Raw genomic sequence first — 25703 nt, forward strand, 5'->3', positions numbered from 1 at the left:
TCAAAGAAAGCTGCTAAAAGTGCTGTGTATTCCACCCACATAAAAAAGGTAAAAAAGACAACTGAAGAAATACCATTTATGCCAACACTTTCTAAACCCATATGAAACCTGGATTTATGTTTCCTCCTTTCCCACCCAAAAGCTGGAAATTGTTTCACCCACAAATTTCAGTACACACACCAAAAGACAGGTCTTCATTTGGCCATCATCCTTACAGTTATCCAAACAAAACTACATGCCTACATCTAGGTTCAAACTAATGCCAAAACACAGGGCCTATTTAAAAATCCCTACATGATCCCTTGTTTTCTGTCTGCTAGCATCCCCTAGCCTAGCCTGACTCAACAGTAGTTTAAGCTAACACAGGCTCTGCTTGATGAAGCACAGTGTCTGTGGTGTGGACAGATCTGGCAGTCAGAACTCTTGAACTTAAGTTCACTTAATGCAAGCAAGGGTTTCTACTTCTATGCCTCTGTCCTCATCCATTCAATAGAAAAGGCTTACTGCCCCATCTCATCATGAAGATGTTGGGAAGACTTGATTAAAGACTGCAGAACAGTTCTAAAATGTAAAGTTCTAGAAGTAGTAAACGTATAGTTACTAAAAGAAAGCTGCCCCTATGACATCTTTTTATTACATAACTTGTATATGTAAATTGCATTGTTGTCAAAGATACTTAAGGTTACACTTCACTGGGTCATTGGCAGATTTTATTTTCCATTAGGTGGCATAATCCTTCTTGTTGAATTGATTGAAATGTATAATAAAATCTGCAAAAATGCTGTATGCTCTCCTAACAAAGAAGAGTAAGAGGCTTTTCAAATAGCCTCTAATCCCTCTTCCCCTGCTAAATGTCTAGTTGAGATTATATTTGATTAGACAAAAACACACACATACATACAACCTAAAAATACCTACCCTCAGTGGAGCTATTTTAGCCAATAAAGTAATTCCAGTTGCCTTATTTAAAAGTCTAAGTTTCACACTGGGGTTTTATAAGTATAGCTTTGCCTCAGTGACCTTCCATAATGCAACTTCTCTCTGTGGATGTTAGCAACATGAACTCAGGTTACATCCCGGGATCATGTTCAAGGGGCACAGCGATTAGATGGGACACCATCAACTTTTTCAGGCTTTCAAACTGCACCATAATGTTGAGCAGGAACTGTTTCCCTCAGTTGGCTAAGCATTATCTCTGTCAGTGGTTCCTACTCACTGCTGGGTGGAGTTTGGCAGATGATTTTCACATTTGTACCATTTTGCCTCCCCTTTACTCTAAATGATGATTATGGAGTTCTTCAGGTAAGAAGACACTACATCCATCAATAACCACAACATAGATGATGGGAACATCTTACTATGAGAGGAAATTACAGTTCCTGACACTGTGCAATGATGTCTGTAAAGGCATTTATTGCCCCTACATCTGATCTAGGAATTATCACATAATTTGATTTTTAACTCCTGTTTTGCCACATTACCTTGCCCCTCTCTTGCATTTCAAACCCTTTCTTTCTCTGTGTCTTCCTGAAGCTTCCTTACTTTCCTTTTTCCAGAGAATCAGAGACACTAGATCCTGTTCTGCCAATCACCTACTAGGAAATCAGGGCAAGAAGATATGTTTTATCAGATACATGTAAAAAAGGAAGGGACCAGTGTCTTCAGGAAACAATTTTTTTGTTTTTTTGCTTAATGTGCTGTGTCAACAAGCCAATATTCACTTCAGTGCCTAGTCTAATATATTTCTCAATCTACATATGATATGCACACAGGTAACTTAAGGTATATATTATATTTATTCACACAAATGTGTTTGTGGGCATGTTTTCTGTATTATGTATAAATACTGTAAGAATACCTACAGATGTACATAAACTAAAGCTGGTTAAAAACAACTTGATGTGACCCCTTGAACCTTTCTCTCTAGACAGAATGTGGTCTTGGAAAAAGGCCTGTGAACAATGATAAAAATTATAGGGGAGGGGGGAGAGTGAAATGAGAAAGATAGCTAAGGAAAAAATCCAATTAGTGGTGAGAAGACTAACAGAATTGGAGATCAGAAATTATTTTTCCTTGCGCTTTGATTCTGAGGTCACATTCAAAACTCTCAAGAAGTCTAATATTCCTTTCACACCACCCCAACACAAAATCCCCTCGCATTTGCTTAATCGAGGCTACATCATTAGGAGCTGCACTGTAAAGTCTGGCAGTGAAGATAAGAATCTTCCACTGAACACAGATTACCACACGCATGACTGGCAAATCTCCCTGCATGTTTTGCAAGCTCCTTCATTTCACTGGGAAGATTTTATATTAAGCACGTTTAAATCTGTGTCACTATGGTTATGTCATGAAGTAATATCATGCATGATTAGATAGAACACAGACAAAACAATTAAATATTTTTTAAAAGATTCTCTTTCTCATTCAGCCTCATCCAGCTTTAAGAAATTAAACACAAGCAGTTAATAGCTCAGTTTAAGAAAATACGTCTTTTCAGATCTGTAGGCTGAAGCCAGCTAAATGGATTTGTCCTGCTTTACTGATTCTCTCCACATTTTGCTCCTCCCATTCTGACTCTTTAATAGAACTCATCCAGAAAATAGAGGGAAAAATAAATCAGAGTATTTAATGAAATAAGTGAGCTCCTCCTCTAAAAATGTGAGGCACCTGGGAAGTGGGTAGCAAGCAAACACATCATCAATTCCAGCATCATGCCTTATAAACAGTATCCATATTTCCCATCAAGTTTCAGCATCACTATATGTTACAATTAAAAACATTTCAAACACTGGACTCAAATAAAACAACAGAAATGGTGAGTTCTGTTGTTAGCAGTACCCTACTTTCAAATTCCATTACTGACACAGATTGAATACTCTGAAGCAACTCATTATTTCATACCCAAAACCACATGATATCAAAACTAAGGCTTAACCTAACAGGTAAATTTATTTTCTCCTTTACAAAACCAGTTTGTCATTTACATTTATTCATTTTTGTGAAAAATATAAAATGTTTATGCCCTAAATGTGTAACAACTTAAATAAAGTACCCACAGAAATGGGCCATTAAGTTTTGGCAGATAACTTTCTTTTACAGTGCAGCCAAATTGCTAAGTGTTCATGGAAGAATCTGCATGATACCTTGAAAGAAAAAAAAGAATTACCACTAGACTGGAAAGCGGAAAAATCAAGCAAATTCTCTTTTGTTGGATATATAATTACTAGCTCCCATACCATATTTTTTGGTCTGTGCTCTGCAAGATTTTCTTCAATTTTAGCAAGAAAAACAACATAATAGAAGCAGGAGTAAAAAATCAGTGGTACCTATCTCTGTTTTGAAAAGTAAAGTTTGAAAAAAAGACTAAAAAACCAGGAGACAATCCTGGCAATGTTATCTTATTAGTGAGCAAATGATGTGCTTGATAAATTTAATTGGCTGATAGAACTCTTAGTGCTATTACTGAGTAGTTACTAAATTGAAAACATTATGGGTAAACCTAGGGGAATCAGCAAATAATAGGAAAATATGAATATCAAAGAAAAAGCAGCTTTTGTTTTATTCCAATTTACAACTGTAACAGCTTTGTAAACATCAGGACTCAGGAATCCTAAAAGATGTTTTTTTTAAATGCTTATAACTTAAAGAGTGTATTACATTACTGTATACTACAATTCGTTACTTTTTCAAATGATTTATAGTATTTAATTGTATACAGATATATTCAGGATTTTTTTTCCAGACTGCTCAAACATAGCAAACAATACTATTTTATGGCCATTTGAATTATTTATGTTTACTAATGACAAAAACCAGTTTTGATTTTGGTACTGAGGTGCCTGAGAAGTACACAGTAGTGTCATTACCATAATAACTTCTGAAATTAAAACCTGTCTAAAACTCTACGGAAAGCTAACATCCAGTTCATTAACCATTCCTGTTAGTTTGTTTTCAATAATGCAAAAATGATTAGAAGTTTAATTTGCTAATCACCTGTGTTTTGACTGGCAGTAGATATATAATTCTCTGCAGAAGTCTAAACTAGCCCTTGCAGAAAATAAAATATGCTAATGCTTTATCAAGTCTAATAATATGAATAAAAAAATCAATCATGCCTAAGTTAATCATTGATGGATCCACAATTAATTTCTCCTTAACTCTGTTTAATTTTAGAGACAATGGTGATAATGAGTAAGAAAAATGGCTATTCGTCTTTGAGAAGTTTTAGTGCTCACTTACCAATCATGTGGTTTGCAACATGAACTTGGATATCCCACTCATTGTAGAAAACCATCTGACATTTGATGCACTGGTAGGTCTTCTTCTAAAGAAACAAGGGTAGATAAAATTTACTGAAACATACAGTTGTAATAATTCCATTAAAACTCAAAATACCAAGTGGTCACAGTGGTCATTTAAAGCTCTCCAGCAGTGCTTTCATTAAGGCTTAATTATTAATATTAAAAAAAATAACACTCTGCATGTTCTGTAGTACCTTTCATTTGAGTTTTTTGAAAATTGGTAGAGATTTTTGTCAACTTCCTAACTCCATGGACACATTAGTATTGCTAAAACATCAGTACCACACTCATGGAAGGCAAAATGGAATGAGGATACATGGGATGTAAGCCAAACAACACTGAAATAAACGTGGATCTTTCATTTTACACTAATGGATTAGATCCACTACATAACAAGGGAGAAGCCAGGAAAAAAAACACAGAAATGAGAAATATGCTTCTCTCATTTTCAGTGGGGCTGCAGAGTCTCCTCTGCACCACACATTTTAAGTGGTCCATCAGGCTGCCATTTTTCAAAGAGGAAAACCTCACAGCTAGTCTGAACAAAAAGTTCCTAAATCAGGGCATTTGCTTCAATAATATCTATTGGCAAGCCTGTAGTAAAACTGGGAAGCCTGACTGGAATATAGCCAGAGAGCATGCCTTCTGGCCACATTAGATTGGGCTTGACTTACTTAAAAATCATGGTGTATACAGCTCAAATTTCATCATAAACCAGGAAATGCATTACTCTGCTCTATTTGGAGCACAGACCACGTTTTTCAATTCTGTCTTGATGTTTTTCAAAAAAGATCTGCTCTTCTATGTTTCTACAAGGTATATAACTTGTCCAAGCATTTCAACATCCTAAAAATGTAACTGCATTTTCTCTCATTATTTTTCTTGATCTGAATTGGCCAGAGAGTTGATATTGGAAAGCCATGTTTTAAAAGTGAAAACTAAGAATGTATTCAAAATAAGGTTTATTTTTTCCTTCATAAGACTTAAAATCTGCAGTTATCCAGGCATCTAATGAGACAAGTCAGACTCATGAAATTATTCAACTGAGTAATTGTAGTATCAAGGACTCAAGTCCTAAGGTAACAGTCCTGAAGAGCTCAATTCCTGTTTTGAAGATGCACTAAAGTCAAGGTAAGCCCTGAACTGCCACATCAAGGCAGTAACTCAAGAGACACAGATCTTTCTGCACAGCCACAGGCACCTTGCCTACATCAGCAAAAAGAAGAAGAAAAAAACACAGAAAAACACATATTTTTTAAAGAATGTAAAGTCACAAGAATCTGGCACAGATGTATTAAATTGCAGATTTCCCATATATTAGTAGGAGAAGAAATAGGGTTCACTGGATAACGTGCATCAAAAATACAGCCTCTCTTGTATATATTTAACTTTTGAAGAGTTTTATGCAGCTGGTATTATCAATTATATTTTTTAAAGGGTGCTGGCTTTTTTTACCTGACTCCAAACAGCAATAAAGACTTTCTGGATTTTTTATCAGCATCTAAATTTAGATGCCCTGTCCCAGACAGAGAAAGTGCCCATCTAATAAGAACCTTTCTACTCCAAGCCTTTAGGCAGGAAAATAAAAAAATTTTCAAACATATGTTGTTTTGCCTTACCAAGTTAACTGAAAAATTAGCGACTAATCAAAGTCAGCTCTGAAATTAAGTGTTCCTATGGGCTCCTCTTTAAAAATCTCCCATTGCTCCGCATACACAGAGGCTATTTTAATTTTCTCAATGACAATAAAATGTGCTGCATCTCTTTATAGTGGAAACAATCATAAGACTTTTTTTGTTGTTTTTCATTTAAATTAATCTTAGTTTTTCAAAATTTAACAAAATTAAATCATTATGTAGACAATCAAAAATCAATGGACACCCAGAAACCAAATCTGCTTTGACTTAGTGTTACTGTTAAGATTTGTAAAGCCAGCTGGTTTTAAAGATAAAATACTTTTCCTTTTTTGTTGTTCTTGCGACAATACTGGTAACATTGGCAGAAAAACAGATTCAGTCTAAGGATTTTCTATTATATGTTGGTAAATTTAACCTTACTGCACTACATCTAGATCTAGCAAAGACCTCTAAATAATGACAGTCAGAATCAACGATTTATTATGCTAAGCTCTTTACAAGATGCTTTTTGATGCTGACATATAGAACAACAATATTGCATAAATAACAATCACTCTCCCTTTTTTTAAAACATTGTTTCCCTTTAGAACTAGTTAGAAAATATTTCTTGCTCCCTGATGACTGGCACTATGTATTGTTTATTAGCATACCCCTAGCATTATTCCTGATATGTGACTTTGTTGAAAAACAAAGAAACATAAATGTAATGGCTGGTCTTTTCTCTTGTTAGCAGAGCAATGCAGAGTGCATGTCAAAAATTGTCAGCAAAATTATGACTGATGTACATAAAGACAACACATACAAAGGTTGGGGATTTTTTGAAGTCAAATGCTAAAAAGTAAAGTGATTTGACAACAACAAAAAATAATAATTTACTAGCACTTACTAGCCTGTTCAAAATGATCTGACATATTTGCAGAATCACACGCAGAGTTTTTCATTTTATCATGAAGGGAAGATTGTTTTTGTGACTGCTGCTTGATCAAGCACTAGTTCTTTTTTGTTTCCAAGCATATTCTAAAATGTTGACATCAACTTTTATTAGCTCAACACACACTCATCTCAAAGTGTCTAAACTTGTGCATGATGAAGTTTTTATTTTAAAAGCATACTCAGTAAATTCCATTTACTCCTAGATTTTCAAAGTGATCAAACCCAGTCATTTTCACACCATGTTGAACAAAACCCACATACTTATTTCCATAGGTTTCATGTCCTAAGGAAGTTCTTGTTTGCTGCAAGTTACATATTCGTCTCACAAGCTTTGTCAGAACCACAGGACTCAGAACTGCTCACAGGAGTTCCTGGGTCCTGATGTGCCTCAAGGCTGATCCCAATCCCCTACTAGGGTGAGATGTAGGAGGAGACCCAGCCCCTCTTTACACTGTGTTCACAAACAGGGGAAACTTGGGGGAATAAGACAGAAATGAACCCTGAGGTACTGCAGCTCCAATGCCCTTGCCTGGAGAGGAGGAAAGAAGCCTTGCAGCACTTGTGTGACACACCACAGAAGAAAAATTGGGTTGTGACTCAAGGAGGCATTTGAATTTCTCTGAGTGTCTTCAGCCTTTGCAGTGCAAGATGGTTCTGAATAGAAAGGAGCTCAGAGTTGTGACAGTCATCCTTGCCTTGTCCTGCTGCAGCTGTTAGCAGCAGGGACTCTTTGCTGAGCTCCCTTGCCCCTCTGCCCAAGCCACCAGCATGTGGAGGACTCAGCAGGACCGAGCAGGCACCCCAGGCCCTGCTACTCTTGCTCACAGCCCTGAGCATATCCATTCCACACAACAATGAAAAGTGGACAGCTAAGGGCACTTACACCCTAACCTGCCACAGCTGCTTTTCCCAAAGGACACCTGTCAGTCTTCTGAGGAGACAAAAGAATGACAATATTGTCATTCTTCCCAACAAACACAGAAAAAAGCTGACACATATTTCCTGTAAGAGAGTAATTTCAAATCAGCAAGGGTGGGTCACAGAATGCTCTTGCCAGTACATTTCTGTGTGGACTCAGACAGAACCAGTTTAATAAATGGAGAAGATGCAATGCATTCTAAACTGTGCTGTCTTGCAAAAACTCTCAAAGATTTGTTTCAGAGGAAAAAGGCACATGGGATTAAAAAAGTGGTTTAACTTTTTCCTTGTTATAATAATAATGATAATAATGATAATAATGATAATAATGATAATAATTATTATTATTACCTCATCTTTTAATAAAAACTCTCCAATAAGCAAGCCCATAATCCATAATCAGTTCTTCTCCTGTCAAGAACCTAAGTGCCAATTTGTTTCCTCAATGCTGAGTGTAAATCTGAGGCCCAAGTCATTCCTGAGACCATTCAAAATCACTGTAGTAGAGTAACTACTTGGATGAATGTCTCAACAAGAGCATTGGGTGCCTGTTGCATTCCTGTTTTCACAACCATTTTAAAGCATTCCAGCATTCAAACCTGTGACTTCATTTAAAGAGCTTTGGATTGGGCATAGGCATGTGTCTCCCTAACCTTTTGAATAATTAATGTCACCTAGACCTTTAATTATTGTCCAAATCCTCACTTATCACTCTGCAGTCTTCTGAATTTCTTTTCTATAAAGGTGCCCAGAGTGTCCATGCTATGTGAAATGAGACTTTGCTGCTTTTATAAACAGATCAGGAATATGAACTTTCAATTGGTACTTCAATTCTGTGCATAGAATTTTATTTGCTTTGATTTTATAAACAAAGCAAAACAACTAATAACCACACTACTAGAGGATTTACAGTTCTATTCAGAAGTTCATCAAAAGTATGCAGAAAATACTTCTGTGTAGACTTTTGTGCCCTGTGACTGAGTTACTGATACATTTTTTTTTTCTATTCCCTAGCCTCATTATATTACTTGAAAATGAACTGCATATGCTACTTATCAGTTCATGCTCCACCTCCTTGTCAAAATCATTCAGTATTTTATCACCTGCCTATTTTGTTCTGACATTTCCCCAGTTTTGTACTATCAGGGAATTTCATCACCTTACTACTTATTCTTTCTTCCAGACTACTGATATGCTGCATAAGTTCAACAAAATTGGTGCAAATAATGGTTCTTAAGGCTTTCCATTATTTACACCCCTCCAAACCAACCTGCTTCAATTCACAAGACTCCTGTGCTTTCCATACCCAAGATTGTGTTTCTTTTCTTTTTTAATCAAAGAAAGTATCTCTCCCTACGCCTAACTTATTCACCCAACAGATTAGTCTTTTGTGCTATACCATTTCAAAAGCTTTGCTAAAATCCTGGTAAATCATGTTTATAGGCTCCTCTGTCAGCACTTGTGGCTATTCTCTCAAAATACTCTTTATTGAAAATTTTAAGCATGATCCTCCCTCTGTGAGTCTTTGCCCTCTATCCTTCATTAAATCCAAACTTTCTTCTATCATGTCTTTGATTAGCCCTCCTCTTCTGTTCCTCACTGTTTAAATCAAGCCCACAAACCAGTAGCTTCACGTCTCAGCCTTATATTTCCTGTTAAATGTTTGTTTAGTGGCCTGTTCCCAGGTTGTTGATGATGCTTCTTAAAGAACACAAGTTTATCTGCTTAATGTTTCCTTTTATCTTCAGCTCCTTTCACTGAGAATTTTGGAATGGATATTTTTGTATGTAATTTATTGTATATTATACTCCATTATATTACCTCTAATCTGTACTTCATTCTTCTCCATGGGGAGGATATGCCACTAGCACAACAACAAAGCATTTGTTTAACTGTACTGGTTTCCCTGATTACATATACCATTTCTGGATCTCCTGTACCCATGCCCCTTTTAACTGAATACTCATTCCCTATATGAAATAACCAAAATATCATTTATAGCTTCTAATGCATGGCATCTACAGTCTTGGGCTTGCAGACATCCCTAGTTTGTTCTATACTTTCACACTTCTCTTCTGTGCCCTATCAAAAATGGTTTTGATGTGTACCTGTTACCCCACCAATAACCTCCTGTTTACACCTAATTACATTATTTGCCCTTGTCACGCTACTGAAGGGGACTTCCAAGGCTTTTTCCCCTCAGTTTTAGCACAGACTGATTGTATGGATCAATGACACTGAGACAACCTGCTGCTGTCAAAAAGGAGTGATACCACACCTCTCACATCCTCTAATTCCCTTCTCCCATATCAGTCATTCACTCAGTTTCCCTCACATAAAGGGTGGAGTTAATTCAACCTTTTAAACTGACAGAACAGCAACCTGACAAGAGAAAAAGAACAGCATCCAAAAAAATCATATGAAAATAACAAGTTGAGACATTTAAAACTTGCACACTAACGACAGCAATTTGCCAGTGCTAACTCCTAATGTTGCCAGCTGATTTTTTTTACACCATTATTTTATTAAGCATTAGCAATGTGCTTGGCCCTTCATGTTACACAAGAGCAACCACAGTCCTAGCTTTGTCCATTTAGCCATTTTTCATGAGAGCTCAGATTAATTTTGACAGTACCTTAATTGAGGATTTCTTTTCTATCTTCCTGGATGCTTATTTTGTCAACCTTAAGCTCTTAGAAAACTAAGCATATGTTAGCCAGTTTCACTGCATAGTTAGTTATTTATCTTGCTTATGGGGCACTGTCATCTTGCTTTTTTCTTTTTAATTGACTAATTGCCAACTCTTGCAATTGCTCACACAAAACCCTTTCATTAGTATTTCCTGATTACTTTTAAAAATACATTCATAGAGATTATATGAATTTTTTTCTGTTCTGTTTCCATTTAGCAGGGTCTTAAATTATAATAGGGTCTGAATGTACATGCCTGTGGAAATAATACAATGAATCCCATAAGATAAGCAAAAATAAAAATGGAAAGTTTTTTTTTTTTCCTAATTTCTTTCATTATGGTTATTGTACTTATTGCATACACAAAATATATTGAGTCAGAAATACAAAGGTTCATGTTAGCAGTCCTAACTTCTCTATTCTGCTTGAATTCATGGTCTGCTGTTCTATCTTTCACCTTTATTCTGGATTCTGTATTTAATCATGTCTGCCTTCAGTGTCTCTTAGTTACAACCCTTTCCCTCCCCTGGCTGACGAAGAGCATTAGCTTGCAATGTCTCACATCCCCACACAGAAAAAAACATATCTTGCCACATTTAAAAACTATATCTTTTCCCTTTGAGATCTCTAATCCTTTAACTCTCTCTAGGCCTTTCAGACTCAGTACTGAAGCGATATACCTGTCAGAAAAGTAACTCTAAAACCTGTCAGCACATGGCTGTATATTTATTTTCTTTCTCAATTACTTCATATTAGGCTTACATAGTTTATGAATACAAACAGCTTAAAGTGCTGTGAATTTGATTTGGGATCTAAAAAGCAAATACACTTCTTTCTGTCTTTTTGTGCGATGGCCTGATCCTGGGTGAGGCTGATTCTCTGAGCAGTGCACATGTATGTGCTGAGCAGTGCTCAGGAATTTGGGGCAGACTGTGTCAGCAACTGAACTTTCTGTCAGTGTCCCCACCCCTTTCTGTCCCCTTACATTGCACTTAAAACCAAAGATGATGGCCAGCCTGAGACCCTCTGAAGGCCTAGAGCTGTTAACCCATCCAGAGGCATCCCAACAATCAGCATCTGTGTCAGGGGCACTGTGTGGCTATGGACATCGAGGAGGAGCTATAACCAACACCACACTGATAATTCTGCAGATGAAGTGGCATCAAAGTACAGGCAACAGAGCTTGACTTGGCAGGTCTGGGACTCAAAAAAGCTGATATTTTTTCCCTTTTAAAGTTGCCTTTTTATTTCTTTTTTTTTAAAAAAAGGCATACTGAGACAGACTGTCATTCAATAAAGCCACTACTTTCTTCACCAACAATCAACAACAGATGTAGCCCAATAAAATTAATAGTTTGCAAGTACGCACAAGAGAATACTCTTGTCTCTTTTCTCCATCACAGATTTTGTAAAAGCTCTCTGGATTTTAACAGAAAGGCAAAATCAGGAGCTTTTTATATACCTCTTTTTTTTTTATATATATACACCTCTTTTTTTTTTCTTTTTTTTTTTTTGTAATTTGAACACTACATCCACTTTTCTCCCACTCTATGGAGAATTAATGCTGATTAATTTCACTTTGCAAAGTGTGACTTAGGACCCTCCCCCTGCCCTTAATTGTCCACTTTTAACTCAAACTGAATTCTGCACTATTACTTACCAAGATAATTTAATCCTACAGAATAGAACTTGTGCTCAAAAATATGCAACATTAATATTAATGTACAAACAGAAATATATTACTCATACATAATATATAAGAAATTAATTTTCATTGAAGTATCAGGAGAAGGAGTAAACCCCTTAGATCCTTCTCATGCAATTAGCTCTGCACTTGGGGAAGTCAATGGGACTTCACAAATGAAGGCTTCACACGATAACATGGGCAAGACTGAGGTTTTAAAAAGGCACTACAAAATATGCCATGAACAGAGTCCTACAATCATTGCTGTGATTTTAGTACTACCCTCTATGGATACACTTAGGCCACATCAACGTTAACAAATATACTGGTAGCGTCTGAGCTGGCACACAGCTGCTGACATTGCAATGACGCTTGACTGTGTGCCCAGCTGAAAAACCACTGCTGGGGCACTGCAGCTGCCCAAGGAAGTGGTGTACCAGCAAAACAAGCACTCTGCTCAGCCACTCTTCAACACTATCCACAATGATTTGTGTCTAACTGTTTTTTTCCTGTGAAGACATGCTCTCCTCTAAGGGAATTAAGGGGACTTCCCAGAATTGCCTCTGTCCTATTTCATAATCTTTTACTTTCACATTAATTCTTAAAATACCAGTAGTTCCTCTTAGGTATCCTGTAATGTCTTTTTACGTGGGGCTTCAGTCTACTGTTTCCTTATCTAAAAAAAGAGATTGCAGAATTTGTTTCAGATGCAAAATGCCATGCTTATAGGTTTGGAGGACTTTGACCACTGAACCACCTGTGTACAAACCTGGGTACAAACTACAAACCTGGGTACAAACCAGCTGTGAAGCAGGGAGCATACGAGAAATGAGGAACTATGATTAAGACTGATAGTTTGGGAAAATCACCCAGTGATGCAGACATTCCCTGCCTAGGCCTGTGAGAGAAGCACCAAGCAGCAGAACAGGATCAATTGCAAGTTGGTCACTGTCTGTGATGGTTGCAAGGATTTTTAAGCAGACAGCCATCTTCCTATAAGCTGGCTCTAAACCTATTCCAGCCATCAGAGCAGAAACAAAGATTGTTGTAGCAGTGATAAAGCAAACACAGAAGGAAATTTGGAAGCTTGAAGTCTCAGATCATTCTTTGTTGGTGAACTACTCTGTCTCCTACTGGACAATGTAGAGAGAAAGAGGTGGCCTTCCAGATATGAAAAGTCATTAGATGTACCTTTTTAGACAGAATGCTGTGAAACATCTGAATAATAAGAAAAAAACCAGAGGCCTTTTAGCCCAACACAGGACACCAAAACTGTGGACATATGATCAAAAGGATTAATAACTCCCTTCTCTTCTACCTCTCACCTTGTTTTTAAGTACACAATCAGCAAATAACTTTGAAATGGCTGCATTTCTAAGTGAAAGTAGACACTCTTCAAAGGCATTTCACAGGCATTAAAAATGATTCCTAGAAGTGCACATTATTATTGGTAGCACTGTACTGAGATGCTCAGTATCAGGGAGGGCCCTGCCCTTTTATTCACTGACTTATGGAGCCATATACCAGCAACAAAAGTTTAGCCACCGAGGAACATCAACATACATCTGGTAGATGGGTCCAAAGATTGGAAACCACAGAAGAACAAAATGGGTGAGGTTGATCTCTGGGGATCCTCTGGTCCAGGCCTCCTGATCAAGAAGGGTCACCTAGAGCCAGACCACATCCAGATAACTTATGTGTAGCTCAGAGGGATACACAACCTGTCTGGGTAACCTCTGCCAGGGCTTGGTTGCCCTTGCAGAGTTTCCTGATGTTCAGAGGGAACCTCCTGTGTGTCCATTTGTCCCATCAGCTTCTTGCCCTAGAGTCTCACAAGATGAGGGTGGATGCTAGCAAGAGAAACAAGTTTGCTGCCATATTTGCCCAGCAAAATATGCTGTATAAAATAGTACAGGTCATATTTACCCAATAATTTGTATATACAATGCAGGAAACAGTATAAATGAAAGATGGCTTTGGTGGGAAAAAAAAGGAACCACACAGTTTTGAACCACCAGGCGTAAGATCAACTATCTGCTATCACAGAGCTTTGGCAGGTCAAAGAACAGTATCCTTTAACAAGATACATGTCAGGTGTTTTTCTTATGTTCATTTTGTACAATGTCATGAAACAAGCAGTACCAGGGCTACATACCCATTTTAAATTAATGGTTAGCCCATTTTATTTCTCTCATGACAGAGTAACAAATCTGGGTGTTATGTTTGTTGTACGAGACAAAGTCATACACACATCATATATAACATATATTTATTGAGTAGTGCTGAAAAACAGTTCTCATGTACAGTCACTTAAGAAGCTGGCCTGTGAGTATCACAAAAAACAATCATAGTTTCCTCCTATAACTTCATGTCTTGTGTTTGCTTGACTTTTGCATAAAAAACAGGTCTAAATTTCAGGTACAGCCATCTTCCTGGTTAGGATGTCTTGAAGGCCTCCTCCCTATTTGGATTCAATCAACTGCTGGGTCACCTTTATTCCCAAACATTGTAACAATTTCATAGGCTTTGAGATTACTATTAATCAATGAATTTTTCCCTGAAATTGGCCAATAGTAGTCCAAAAATAAGAGGCAGAAATGAGACAATCCTCTAGAGGTATGCAAAACAGCAGACAAATAGAGATATCTCATGATTTTCTGTGTCTTCTTCCTAAAGATGATCAGGATAGGAAATTGTGTGAAATTTCTTCTTGTTTCTTCCTAATTTTGAGATCAGAATACAAGCACTCATCACTACTGTGATTGTCCTCTGGGGCTGTGCAGAAATTGTGGCATGCTACACCAGTCAGTTGGCCAGCAGGCAGGCACAAGTACAGGGAAAGCCCCAGGAGGATAGTGGGCTGCACAACTGAGCAGTAGGAACATACATCTCATGGATGTTTTGTCTCAAAAAGCTTTGCTGAATCTATATTTGCCCTCTCTAGAGATCCTTAAGGACTTTGTTCACATTCCTCTGTCCCTCTCTTGTTCTTCTGTGTTTCCTCAAGCACGCATTCCATGCCCCCCCACCCTGGTTCATTTTACAGAAATCTTGGTTTAGTGCTCTTGAAAATTTTGGAGAACAGTATCCTTTCATCCTCTGATGCAAAGTTTTCCATGGATGTGAAGAAGATGCCTCTCCAAATTCCCCATCTGAAGCCTCTGACAAATAACAAGACAGACAAACAGCATTAGATTTCAATGATAAGTGGATAGGAAACTAAGAAAACTAACTACAATTTTCCCCCTTGCTTCTGTTCAGCAGCTCCCAGCCAACATATGGCCTTCCTTTCACAGACTGAACTCATGGTGTGTATGAGGTGGGAAGTTTGAAGCTCAGCTTTGGTAGGATTTACGGCAACATGATAACAATAATATTATCATTGTAAAATTCAAAGAGGGCTATGATAGCTCACCACCAAAACTGTTAAGACAAAGAGAGGAGAAATGCTCAAGCTGGATCTTATTAGCCAATTCATGGTAGTGGCACTACCAGAAATTAAAGCATAGTGCAAAGTGGAGGTGACATACTGAGGCACAAAAACCCCAGGCTAGCCCTTCCTAAGAATAGATATGGTCACACTTTAAATAATACTTTCCTGAAAGCAATGTTAGAAGGATGCCAGAAGACAAAATTGTTATTTTTAGTGAACTCATTTTGAAACTCCAGAAGCAGAAAATATGTTTGTCACAGATTAGTTCCACAAACAATTTCAAAGCCGAATCTTTGTGCCAGCAACAAACCTTCTTTACCTTTTTCTGTCCCTGGATCCAAAATACAGCATGAAAATCACTTGTTCTGGGCCTGGATTCACTGACAGGAAACCCAAGGCACTACTTATGTTTACATTACAAGTTTATGTGCTTATTCATAAAAATCCTGTAGTCAGAATGATCAGCTTGGATTGCTGATGAGGAGGATTATTTTAATTTCTTTATGTATTTCAATTAAATGCGTGAGTATTGATTTCAGTGCATTTTTTCAGTTAAAAGCACTGTGATTTATATTGCTAAAATGCTATTGCTTGCCCTGCCAAAAGCATGCATCTGGGAACATTTCTGGGTTGCTTACAGTCTTTTCTCTCTTCTTTCCGCCTCTGACTGCCAGTGCATGCTGTTGAAATAAACCAGCTACTTCAAAAGGCAGTTCCTGTTTTCTGCCTTTGTGGGTCTGGCAGTGTTTTGAGAAGTGGGGGGAAGAATAGTAAGAGAATAAAGGTAGATTCAGGGGTCATGAATAAATAAAGAGAAAAAAAAATGCAATGATACAAGAGTACACCTACCTTAGCTCCATTCTTTCTCCCAGGGTGCTACCATTTCAGGATTCATCTGAGGTCGGAGAAGTTGAGTTTCAAGAAGCCAACAGCTCTCCACAGCATCTGAATTTTGTGACCCCATCTCTGCAAGCTCATTGTCATCCTGCACTTTCACAGCTCCTTCCAGAACAGTGCTGTGATGTGCCCGGTGTCCCCTGCTGTGACATGCCCATCCTGGCATACAGCTCTGCACAGCCACAACAGGACAGAAGAGCAGCCCCAGATTCACTTATTCTGCTCTCCAGCTGGTGTGACAGTTGCTAGCCCTCTCCTTTGTCCAGAATTTTTGATACTCTCCGAAATAGTGGGTTTCTGCAAGTCTTTTGCCACACCTAAATAAGCACCGTTGCTCCTGAAATAATTTGGCCGTGTACTCATGCTGCTCCTTCTCTCCTCAAGACCAGAAAATTGAGAGCATTCCTGTATTATTAATGAAGTACTGTCTGCATTGCCACAGGTAATACAGTATTCACATGAGCTTCACATTCATGGAACAAAGTGATACAGAAGCAATTACGCTCCTACTCTGAAAGTTCCCAACTGAACCCCAAACTGAGCACAGTTGTACATGCAGATACTCTAGCATAATTCAGGTTTTACCATTAAACTGTTGGTGTAAACTGGAGTCCATTCCCTCCTCCCCTGCCAGCTAAGAAATGGACAATATCATTTATTGCACCGTTATGCTGGTGTGATTCAGCAAGTCCAGAAGTCTTGGAGCTTAAGAACTGAGGGCACACTTTCTGCTGAGTCACGTGTTCTCTTATTAGGTGTCTGACAGTGTATTAAGGAGGAACAAGAGAGTCAAGGCCACACAGTTTTTCTTGAACAGATTTTCATCTTCCAAGTGCTTTACAAAACATGTATTGTAAGTAAGCATGGAAACACACTTTTCAGGAATATCTATCTTATATTCTGAATAAGGAAAATGAAGCAGAAATGTTCAAGCAGATTTGGCCAAGTCAGCAAAGCAAATGAGTGACAGAAAAAGGTCTCAAAAGTTCCCAGTTCACCAGCATACCAGACCTTGCTCTCTGCTTTTAGACAGTAACTCTGGTATCTCCAAGGTTATCACCTTAGCCTAAAAGTGTGCTTGCACTGTGATTCAAGATCTTTACTAGAAATCTACAATCAGCTGAATCCAGCACCTTATTAAAGCTCAAAGATTAACCTGCAGATGTACACATTTTAGAGCTCTTTCAAAAGCTAGCTATCCACAATCTGCCTGTTTAAGTCTGTGATAACTTAGGGGTACTAGATTCAGCAGTGTGATGGGCTTAATGAGTTCTGACCTGCTCCTCGACTTCTTATAACCAATGATGGGCACTAATAATTTTCCACACCAACCAGAAGGTAACTTTCAGTGGAGATGATTCAGGTCAACATTTTTCACTCAGCAAGTGGGGTGAGCTCAGCAGGTGACAGCTCAGCTGAAGACATTATACTGTGGTAAGGTAATAGCACCCTATCGCATCACTGAGAACAGACTAAAAAGGTAAATTTTCTGGTTCAACCATGAGAATACCCAGCAAAGAAGCTAGAAGTGACACTTCCAGGAAGCTAGAAGTGACACTCCCAGTGTGATCTTTTATCCTTAAAAGGGAATTTCAAACATTCTTATCATACAAATCTATTACTGAATAGAAAGGGGTATTCAGCAATATTGATGGTCTGACATCTCATATATGCAAGATATCTATTTTTCTTGCCTTACCACTGAAGTATTCTTTATATATAGGTTGAACTCTCAAATCACGTGACTCTCAGTAATGCAAATGAAACTTTCACTTCTTGATATTATTAATACTGTTTGTTGAAAAATTCCCCAAAATTGCATGTTTAAGTAGCTGTCTTCAACATCCCATTCAGTTCAAGAAACATTCTTCCAGTGAAGGATGAAAGCCAGTGACTAATAATAAATTTTTAAAATCCAATTTTTTTTTACTGTTTTTATTATATGCTTATGTTTTTACTTCTCTCAGTCTGGACATCCAATCTATAGTTTTAAACATCTGCACATTACCACTTTCAATTTTGATTCTCATTGCTACATCAGTGATGCTTGCATCACTAGAATTTGAACAAGTACATCTGCTAGAAAAATTAATTATCTTTCAGGATTTTACAAACATTCATTTATGGTTTCCAAAACTACTAATGTGCTATCAGGGATTTGATTGCTTTGTCTTCCCATGAGAGAAGAATCTGAAAGTCTACATTGCTATGTGGATACCAGAACCATAGACACTGAAAATTCAGTTTACATCCCAAGAATGGAGGTAGGGGGAAAATGGTGATTTGAAGGAGGCAAATGCTAACCACAGATGTGTAGTTTAAAGGCTTTTTCATCTTAGATACACTTTTATATAAAAATCAAAATGATTGAGAAGAGGAATGTGTTGCAAATTAGAAGCATAACTAAGAACTCTGATTATACCTGAGCCAAGTACAGGAAGATTCACTAATGACACTGAAGGTAACTGATCTTACATCACCACAAAGGACTCCCAAATCTCTTTTTGTCTAGTTTACAAGCCAGAGAAAGACAAGTTGCTAACATCTTAGCATGGTAACTGACTTAACACATGATTCTGAATGTGCTTAAGGTAGCAGGAACTGGCTTCCAACATGACTGGGAAGAGGGATTTCATGTAGTCACTCAGTGTAAGATGACAGAAACAGAAACCAGGATGACTCTGAACCTATCAAAAACATGCAGCTGGTAGTCCTGTGGTTCCAACTCAGCAGCAGTGGGATCATCAGTGGCCTAAAACACAGCGAATGAGAGCCACTCCTCTTCCCTCTTCTTGAAAAAATGGTTTTCCTCAGACCTCAGATTCTCAGTCTAACAGCTTTCCATAAATTCCACACCACATCCCATTTCTCAGGTGTCCCATAACACCCTATGCACAAACCGGAGATAAAGATGTTATGAAAGCACAGGGCCTTTCCCTGGGAGGTGCATCCTTCCTGGTACTTCATCCTGTACTCTCAGCTCCTATTCTCTCTTCATGGCACTCCAGGCTCTGTGCTACCCCAGTGTCCTTCTCCCAGTCTATCTCCATCTATGTGCTCAGAAGCTCCATAAATACTTACCTCTCGGTCCACATATGCTGATGTATCCTCACTCATCCCTCTCTGCCTCCCTCCTGACCTCCAGTTTGCACAACACTGTTAGACGACATGCTGAGAGATATCTATCCCAACAGATGGGCACAAACAGGGAGTGAGGAAGGTGATGGAAGAGCAGCAGCTCCCTAGCCACAGGGTATCCATACACGTTCACAGCAATGGGTCGCACCATGCTCGTACCATTATAGGCTAAAAGCTTCTTTGAAACAAAAGCTGTTATTTCTTAAAATTTCCTTCTGCTGTGTTTTTAGGCTTCCTGAATTATAAGATGCAAGATATATATACCATGCCTAAGTCATAATGCAAGATACCATGCCTAAAATATTACCTCTAAGTCATTCTAATGGTAACATTTATGAAGATAAAACAGATTCCCTTCCCCCAGTACATGACCCCCCTACCTCCCCACATACAGGTGTCATTACTTGGTCACTGGTGACAGAGGAAGCAGATTATATCTTTCAAGAGTTTGATGTGTACTTTCTAAGTTATGCTGCATGATGAAATTTCAATCATCAGGCACTAGGCATTTCAGTGACATCAAAATGTTCTTCATCAGGAATGGAAAGAAAAACAACAAGCAATTGCATCCAAAGGACTGATTTCCCAATTTACCTTAGGCTAGCATTGCACTTCTACTTAGTCAAAATATGCTGTAAGTGAGAAAAATGAAAGTCTACAACACAATTAACAAAAATACCCTCAATTTGTTCCTCACAAATATTTTTTAAAAAATCAACCCCTTATGCCAGCATTTTGGCTCACTGTGTCTACTCCTCTGTCATTAATGCTCTCTGCCGTAAGCACAACTTCTAGCTGGGGATTCCAATGCGTATGGGAGCTAGGATAAGATTCCAGATCTCAGTTGTGCTGGCATGAAGATAGGTCTCCTCAGTGATACAGAAGACAATATCCTAGGGAGACTGGAATAAGTCCTATTCCACAAAATTCAATCCAAGATGTAAGGCATATCAAGAAGCAAGTAATTGCTAGCTAATGGCTGTGGATGGAAATGTAACATGGATCAGCCTAAGCATTTCATGACAAGTGACAAGACAGCTTGAAAAAAGAGGGATTTTTTCCAAAAGGATGGAAGGTGTCAAGAGCAAAGAAAAAAGGGTTACCTCTTCAGTTTGGGAGGGGCTGATTCTAGGCATTGGAGATACTTGTGGTGTTTTCAGCTGTGTACTGTTGCTGTCTGGAACAAGCTCTCTGTGGATTGACTGAATATGATTTTGGAGTTCAGTTTCTGATTCAAACTTTACATTGCAACTAGAACAGCGAGTCTTCAGTCCCCCTGCCTTGCTTTTGTTCTCAATGGAACTTAAGTTCTCATTTTGGCCCATGCCTTGTCTGTTACTGCTTGAAGGGATGTTGACACTTGGACTACCACTTTTACTGAGATTAACACAGCTAGCACACAGACCATATGGCAGACCGTTGATGTCAAGTTTCACTAAATCCTGTTTCGAACGGAATTCCTTCAGGCAAGACGCACACTTGTACAGTTTCTGGAGATGCTGTGCACGTCCCGTGGACTGCACGGCAGAACCATTTCCAGTTTTCTGCATATGGAACGTGCCGTGGATTTTCAGTTCCAGCGTGGAGGTCACTGTCTGCATGCACACCACACAGCGGAACCCCGTCAAGGAGTTCCTCAGATCAGGGTGCATTTGGCAATGCTCTAAAAATTCCTCCTCACTCTGGAGGGGCATCTTGCAAATCCTGCAGTTTCCAGTGTCCAGGCTCTTACTATGTGTGACCTTATGTTCAGTAAGAGTCAGAAGAGATGGAAACCGCTCGCCACAGATCGGGCACATATAGTGTTTCACTGGTCCCAAGTGTGTCTGCATGTGCTCTCGAAGCCCATTTTCAGAGAAGAATGTTCGAGAACATACATTACACTTGTAATTCCCTTTAATGAGCTCAGCCTTTTTCTTCACTATGGCGCTTTCTCCTGGTCGAATGTTGTGGTCTCGCAGCTGGTGATTCTGCAAGAGAGTCTCCATGGTATAAGCTGCTCCACAAATGTCACAGCCATACATAGGCTCAGATGTGTCCACATCTTCTTCACTGCCATCGTGGCTGTTATGGGACTCCTGGCTATTTGTCAACAAGGTCTGGAGTTCCACTTCCTCTTTCTGAACTTGCTCAGATGCCCCATTCGTTCCACAGTTCGGAGTTTTTGTTTCAAAAACACAATGTTTTTCCCTCAAGTGCTTTTCCAGCAAGATGATAGCATGGAAAGCTTTGCTGCAGAACTTGCAGTTGTACTTCTTGCTGTGCGTAGTGATGTGACACTGCAGCTCCACCTCAGTACCAAAGGATTCGCCACAGAAGATGCACTTGTGTACTTTGCCTTGGTTCTCCAGGTGGTTGTGTTTCACATGAAGCTGTAGGTCAGTCTCGTTGCGGAAATCCCAGTTGCAAGACGTACATCTGTATACCTTCTTCTCATTGCTGTGCTTCACAGCCAAGTGCAGCTGAATGGAGACTTTGGAGTCAAAAACCTCTTGGCACAAGGTGCAGCGGAAGAACACGAATGTATGCATGTCTAGTAGGTGTTTCTGCAAGTCATCCACAGAAGTGAATTGCTTGTCACAGCTTTCACAGATGTAGTAGGTTGAGGTGATCATGAAATGAATGGTAACATGCTTCAGCAGTGACTCCTGATTTGGAAATTCTTTGTTGCACTGAGGGCAGGTCAGTTTTGGCAGGACAGTGTCAAGATGTGTTTTCAAATGAGTCTGAAAACCATCCAAGGAAGTATACTTAGCACCACACTGATTACATATATATTCCCCAGCAGGACGAGGAGGAGCACCTCCAACTGCCTGCATCATCTTTAAAGAGGTCTGCTCAATGGCTACAGGAGATAATGGACTCATGGCTCTGGATTTTTTCCCATTGTGGATGTAATTCAGCGCCAGAGGAATGTTCTTATGGTTCTCTTTGATATGCTTGTTCAGTTTAAGAACACTATTAAATATTGGAGAATTGGTACAGTATGAACAAGAATACACTTCCACCACTGGATCTTTTGGGGTTCCAAGCACAGGAGAACCAAAACGGGAACTGCTAAGATCACAATGGACTTGTCTAATATGCTCTTCCAGGGAAGAATCTGTAAGAAATCCCATGTAGCAATGGGGACAAAAGAATGCATTACTGTCCTTAGCAGCAGGGTTGGCAAATCCATGGGAACATCGGATGTGTTCCTGAAGGGTGTTGAGGTCATTGAACACTTCAGAGCAGAAGTTGCACTGGTAGACCATGGCAGGCATGGTAGAAACAATCAGTGCTGGGTCTGGAGCTTCATGGACTTGCTTAAGATGTTCATTCAGATTGTAGAGAGATGGCAATACCTCCAAACAATACTGACAGATATGGGCTTGTTCAGGTTTATCTAAATGCATAGTTTTCAGGTGTATCTGCAAAACTGCAAGGCTGGAAAACAACTGTTTGTTGCAATAAATGCAGCTATAAGTAACTTTTGCCTGTTTACTTGAAGGACCAGTGATATCTGGCACTTGCTGAGCTGCCCGCTTCCTTCCACGACCTTTTGGTATAGGAGGAGCTGTTTCCACCATTGTTGAGCTATCCACCGAGAGATTTGAATCTGGGGTAGTGCTAGAGACTGATGTGTACCCCACAGTTACCAAAGATGGGCTGTTGCTGTGGTTGCATGACTCTGGCTGCTGGTGACTGTCCATGTGGCTGTACAGCTCCTCCACAGTATGAAAGTTCTCAGAGCAAATGCTGCATGAATTCTTCTTCTCACCATTATGAGCCTGCTCCATGTGATTTACTAGGGACGTTTCCTCTACAAAGAGTTCATGACAGTAAACACACTGAAGAGCAGATCGGTCTTCATTAGGGGAACACTCAGGGTGACATTCTGCAATGTGCTTCTGAAGATCTTCAGGAAAATCAAAGCCTTCTTCGCACTGACTGCATTTCTGAGTGTCTTTCATTTTCCAGTCCTCCATCCGGGAAGCGGACTGGGAACCATCTTTGTTCCTCTCATGAACCTGCATGTGTCCATGCAGTGAACTAGATGACAGGAACCCACGTCTACAAATGGCACACTTATATGGCTTGTTGGACGTATGAGTCTTTAGGTGAATTTTAAGATGATCGCTCCTTGAGAATGCTGCATCACACTCACTGCAGTGATACTTCTTGTCTCCCGTATGAAGCTTTATGTGGCGGTCCCTGCTCCGTTTGTGTTTGAAGAGACGGCTGCAATATGTGCATTTGAAAGGGAGCTTGTCACTGTGACTTTGCTCGTGGTGCTTTAAGTAGCTGAGGCGGCTGAACGATTTGTCACAGAACTGGCACGGATAGGGTAAACCTGGGCCTCCTTCTTCTTCTCCAAAATCACAGCCTTCTCCATGGCTAGGGGAAGTCTGATCCTTGCTAGAAGGCGATGATGCTGGCCATGAGCAAGAGGGGTCATCCTCAACATCCACTCCATCTGAAACGAGAAAGAAACATGCCCACAAGCTTAATTCTAAGTGTCAAAGGGAGATAGAAAATACACATTAATAACTCAGGACTGCTACTCCTAAATAGCTACAACATTAAACTCAGACTAGGACATTTCTTACACTGATATCCAACAGTTTCAAGACCACATTTATTTTTATCATACTGTAAAACATTAGAAGTTATTAAATAGTTCTGTGCCTATATTAACTTTTTTATTGCTTTTTTTATCATTCTTTCTGAGTTGTAGGTTATGTATTATACATTGACAACTTTATTAAAATGCAGATTTTAATATATTTAATGTTTCTTTTGTATCCATTGTAAAATTATTTGCATATTATGTGAGCATCTGAAGAGTCAAAGGAAAGGAGAAAATATTACAGGAATGCTTTAAAATGAATACAGTCAACTCACATGCCTAATATTTAAAGGAAAGATTCACCCTGTTTTGCCACAGGTTTGTGATATTTTTTCCTTTGAAGTTGATTCTGGACATAGGAATCTTTTAAAGGCTATTTCTGAGAGAGACTTGGGTGTTATTCTAAACAATAATAGGAAAAATTACAAGGGAGGAATAGGACAACAATATAAACAGTGATGTTTTCTCTGATAAAGTGCAACCAGATTTCTCCAATAATGATACAATTCAGTTACTGAAAGCTGGCAGCTGGATCATTAAATGTTCAAAACAATCTAACAAACCAACAACCAGGATCAAGGAAAATGGGCTGTGTCACAAGGGTCAGCCATGAACAGCATTTTTTTTTTTTTTAAGTTCAAGAGGTTGCCCACCATTTCTTCCTTTTTTGCAAAGGCCTCAGCCAGCTGAACTTCCTCAGTACAGCAGAACCTGTACTGCGAGGTGTTCACAGACAAAGCAACTTGTAAAAAACTGGAAACAGGAAAAATGATAAACATTTATGGTAAAAGCTGAAAGATTTATGAGTTACTAGGAAAAGACAAAGCAGAAATGCTGGCCAGATAATAAACGGACTAGTTATCTACAGTATTACCTCATCTCTAAACAGGGAAAGTTGTAAATATTTTTTTCAAGAGATGTGCTGTACAGTTTTTGCACTTTTTGTTCTAAATGTAGGTAACTATACTTCAACGATCATACTGATATTAACCTAGAACTTCTTTAAAAATATTAAAAGAATGTTTGAAAGATCACTCTACATCAAATAATTCTTCTATTCCTTTCCAGGGCCAATGCTTGAGGTTTTCTTTCCTTTTTAAAAGTAAAACTGACTACAGTAACACTACAGAAAAGATATAATAAACCCCTTGAAAAATATCTTTATAAAGGTATTCTTGCAAAGCAGAAAGTTTCTTAACATCTTCAGCCTTCTCTCAAGTAATTTCCTACAACAACACAAAAGTTAGAGCTGGCCTATATTATATAAACAAATTCCAAGCCTGCTTACTTTAAGGTAAAGAGATTTTACTAGATTATCAACCTCTTTCTTATCCACAGGAAACAGATGAGGATTCATTCCTTTCCTGCATCTAGAAACTGATGACAACGCCATCTCACTATCAATGCCAGATGGCAACCATCTAACTCTGAGAAAACAACCAAACACCATTGCTGGATGC

The 25703-nt window shown here is 38.8% G+C and overlaps 1 protein-coding gene across 10 annotated transcripts in view; it reads right to left on the reverse strand.

The window, feature by feature from the left end:
- The window catches only part of ZNF521 (zinc finger protein 521), a 229385-nt gene that overhangs the window by 113150 nt on the left and 90532 nt on the right, over nucleotides 1–25703 (reverse strand). For 9 of the 10 annotated variants that reach the window (XM_015618586.2, XM_015618587.3, XM_015618596.1 and 6 more), the window contains 2 exons: nucleotides 20738–24090; nucleotides 4243–4327 (listed from right to left, as the gene is read on the reverse strand). In XM_015618586.2, the coding sequence (XP_015474072.1) occupies nucleotides 4243–4327; nucleotides 20738–24090 (3438 nt within the window). Of the gene's footprint in view, nucleotides 1–4242; nucleotides 4328–14418; nucleotides 15328–20737; nucleotides 24091–25703 lie in introns of those variants that run through there. The other variant, XM_015618597.3, reaches the window with a different exon arrangement.

Source organism: Parus major, chromosome 2 (genome assembly GCF_001522545.3).
Source record: "Parus major isolate Abel chromosome 2, Parus_major1.1, whole genome shotgun sequence".
In the NCBI taxonomy this organism is placed as follows: Eukaryota; Metazoa; Chordata; class Aves; order Passeriformes; family Paridae; genus Parus; species Parus major.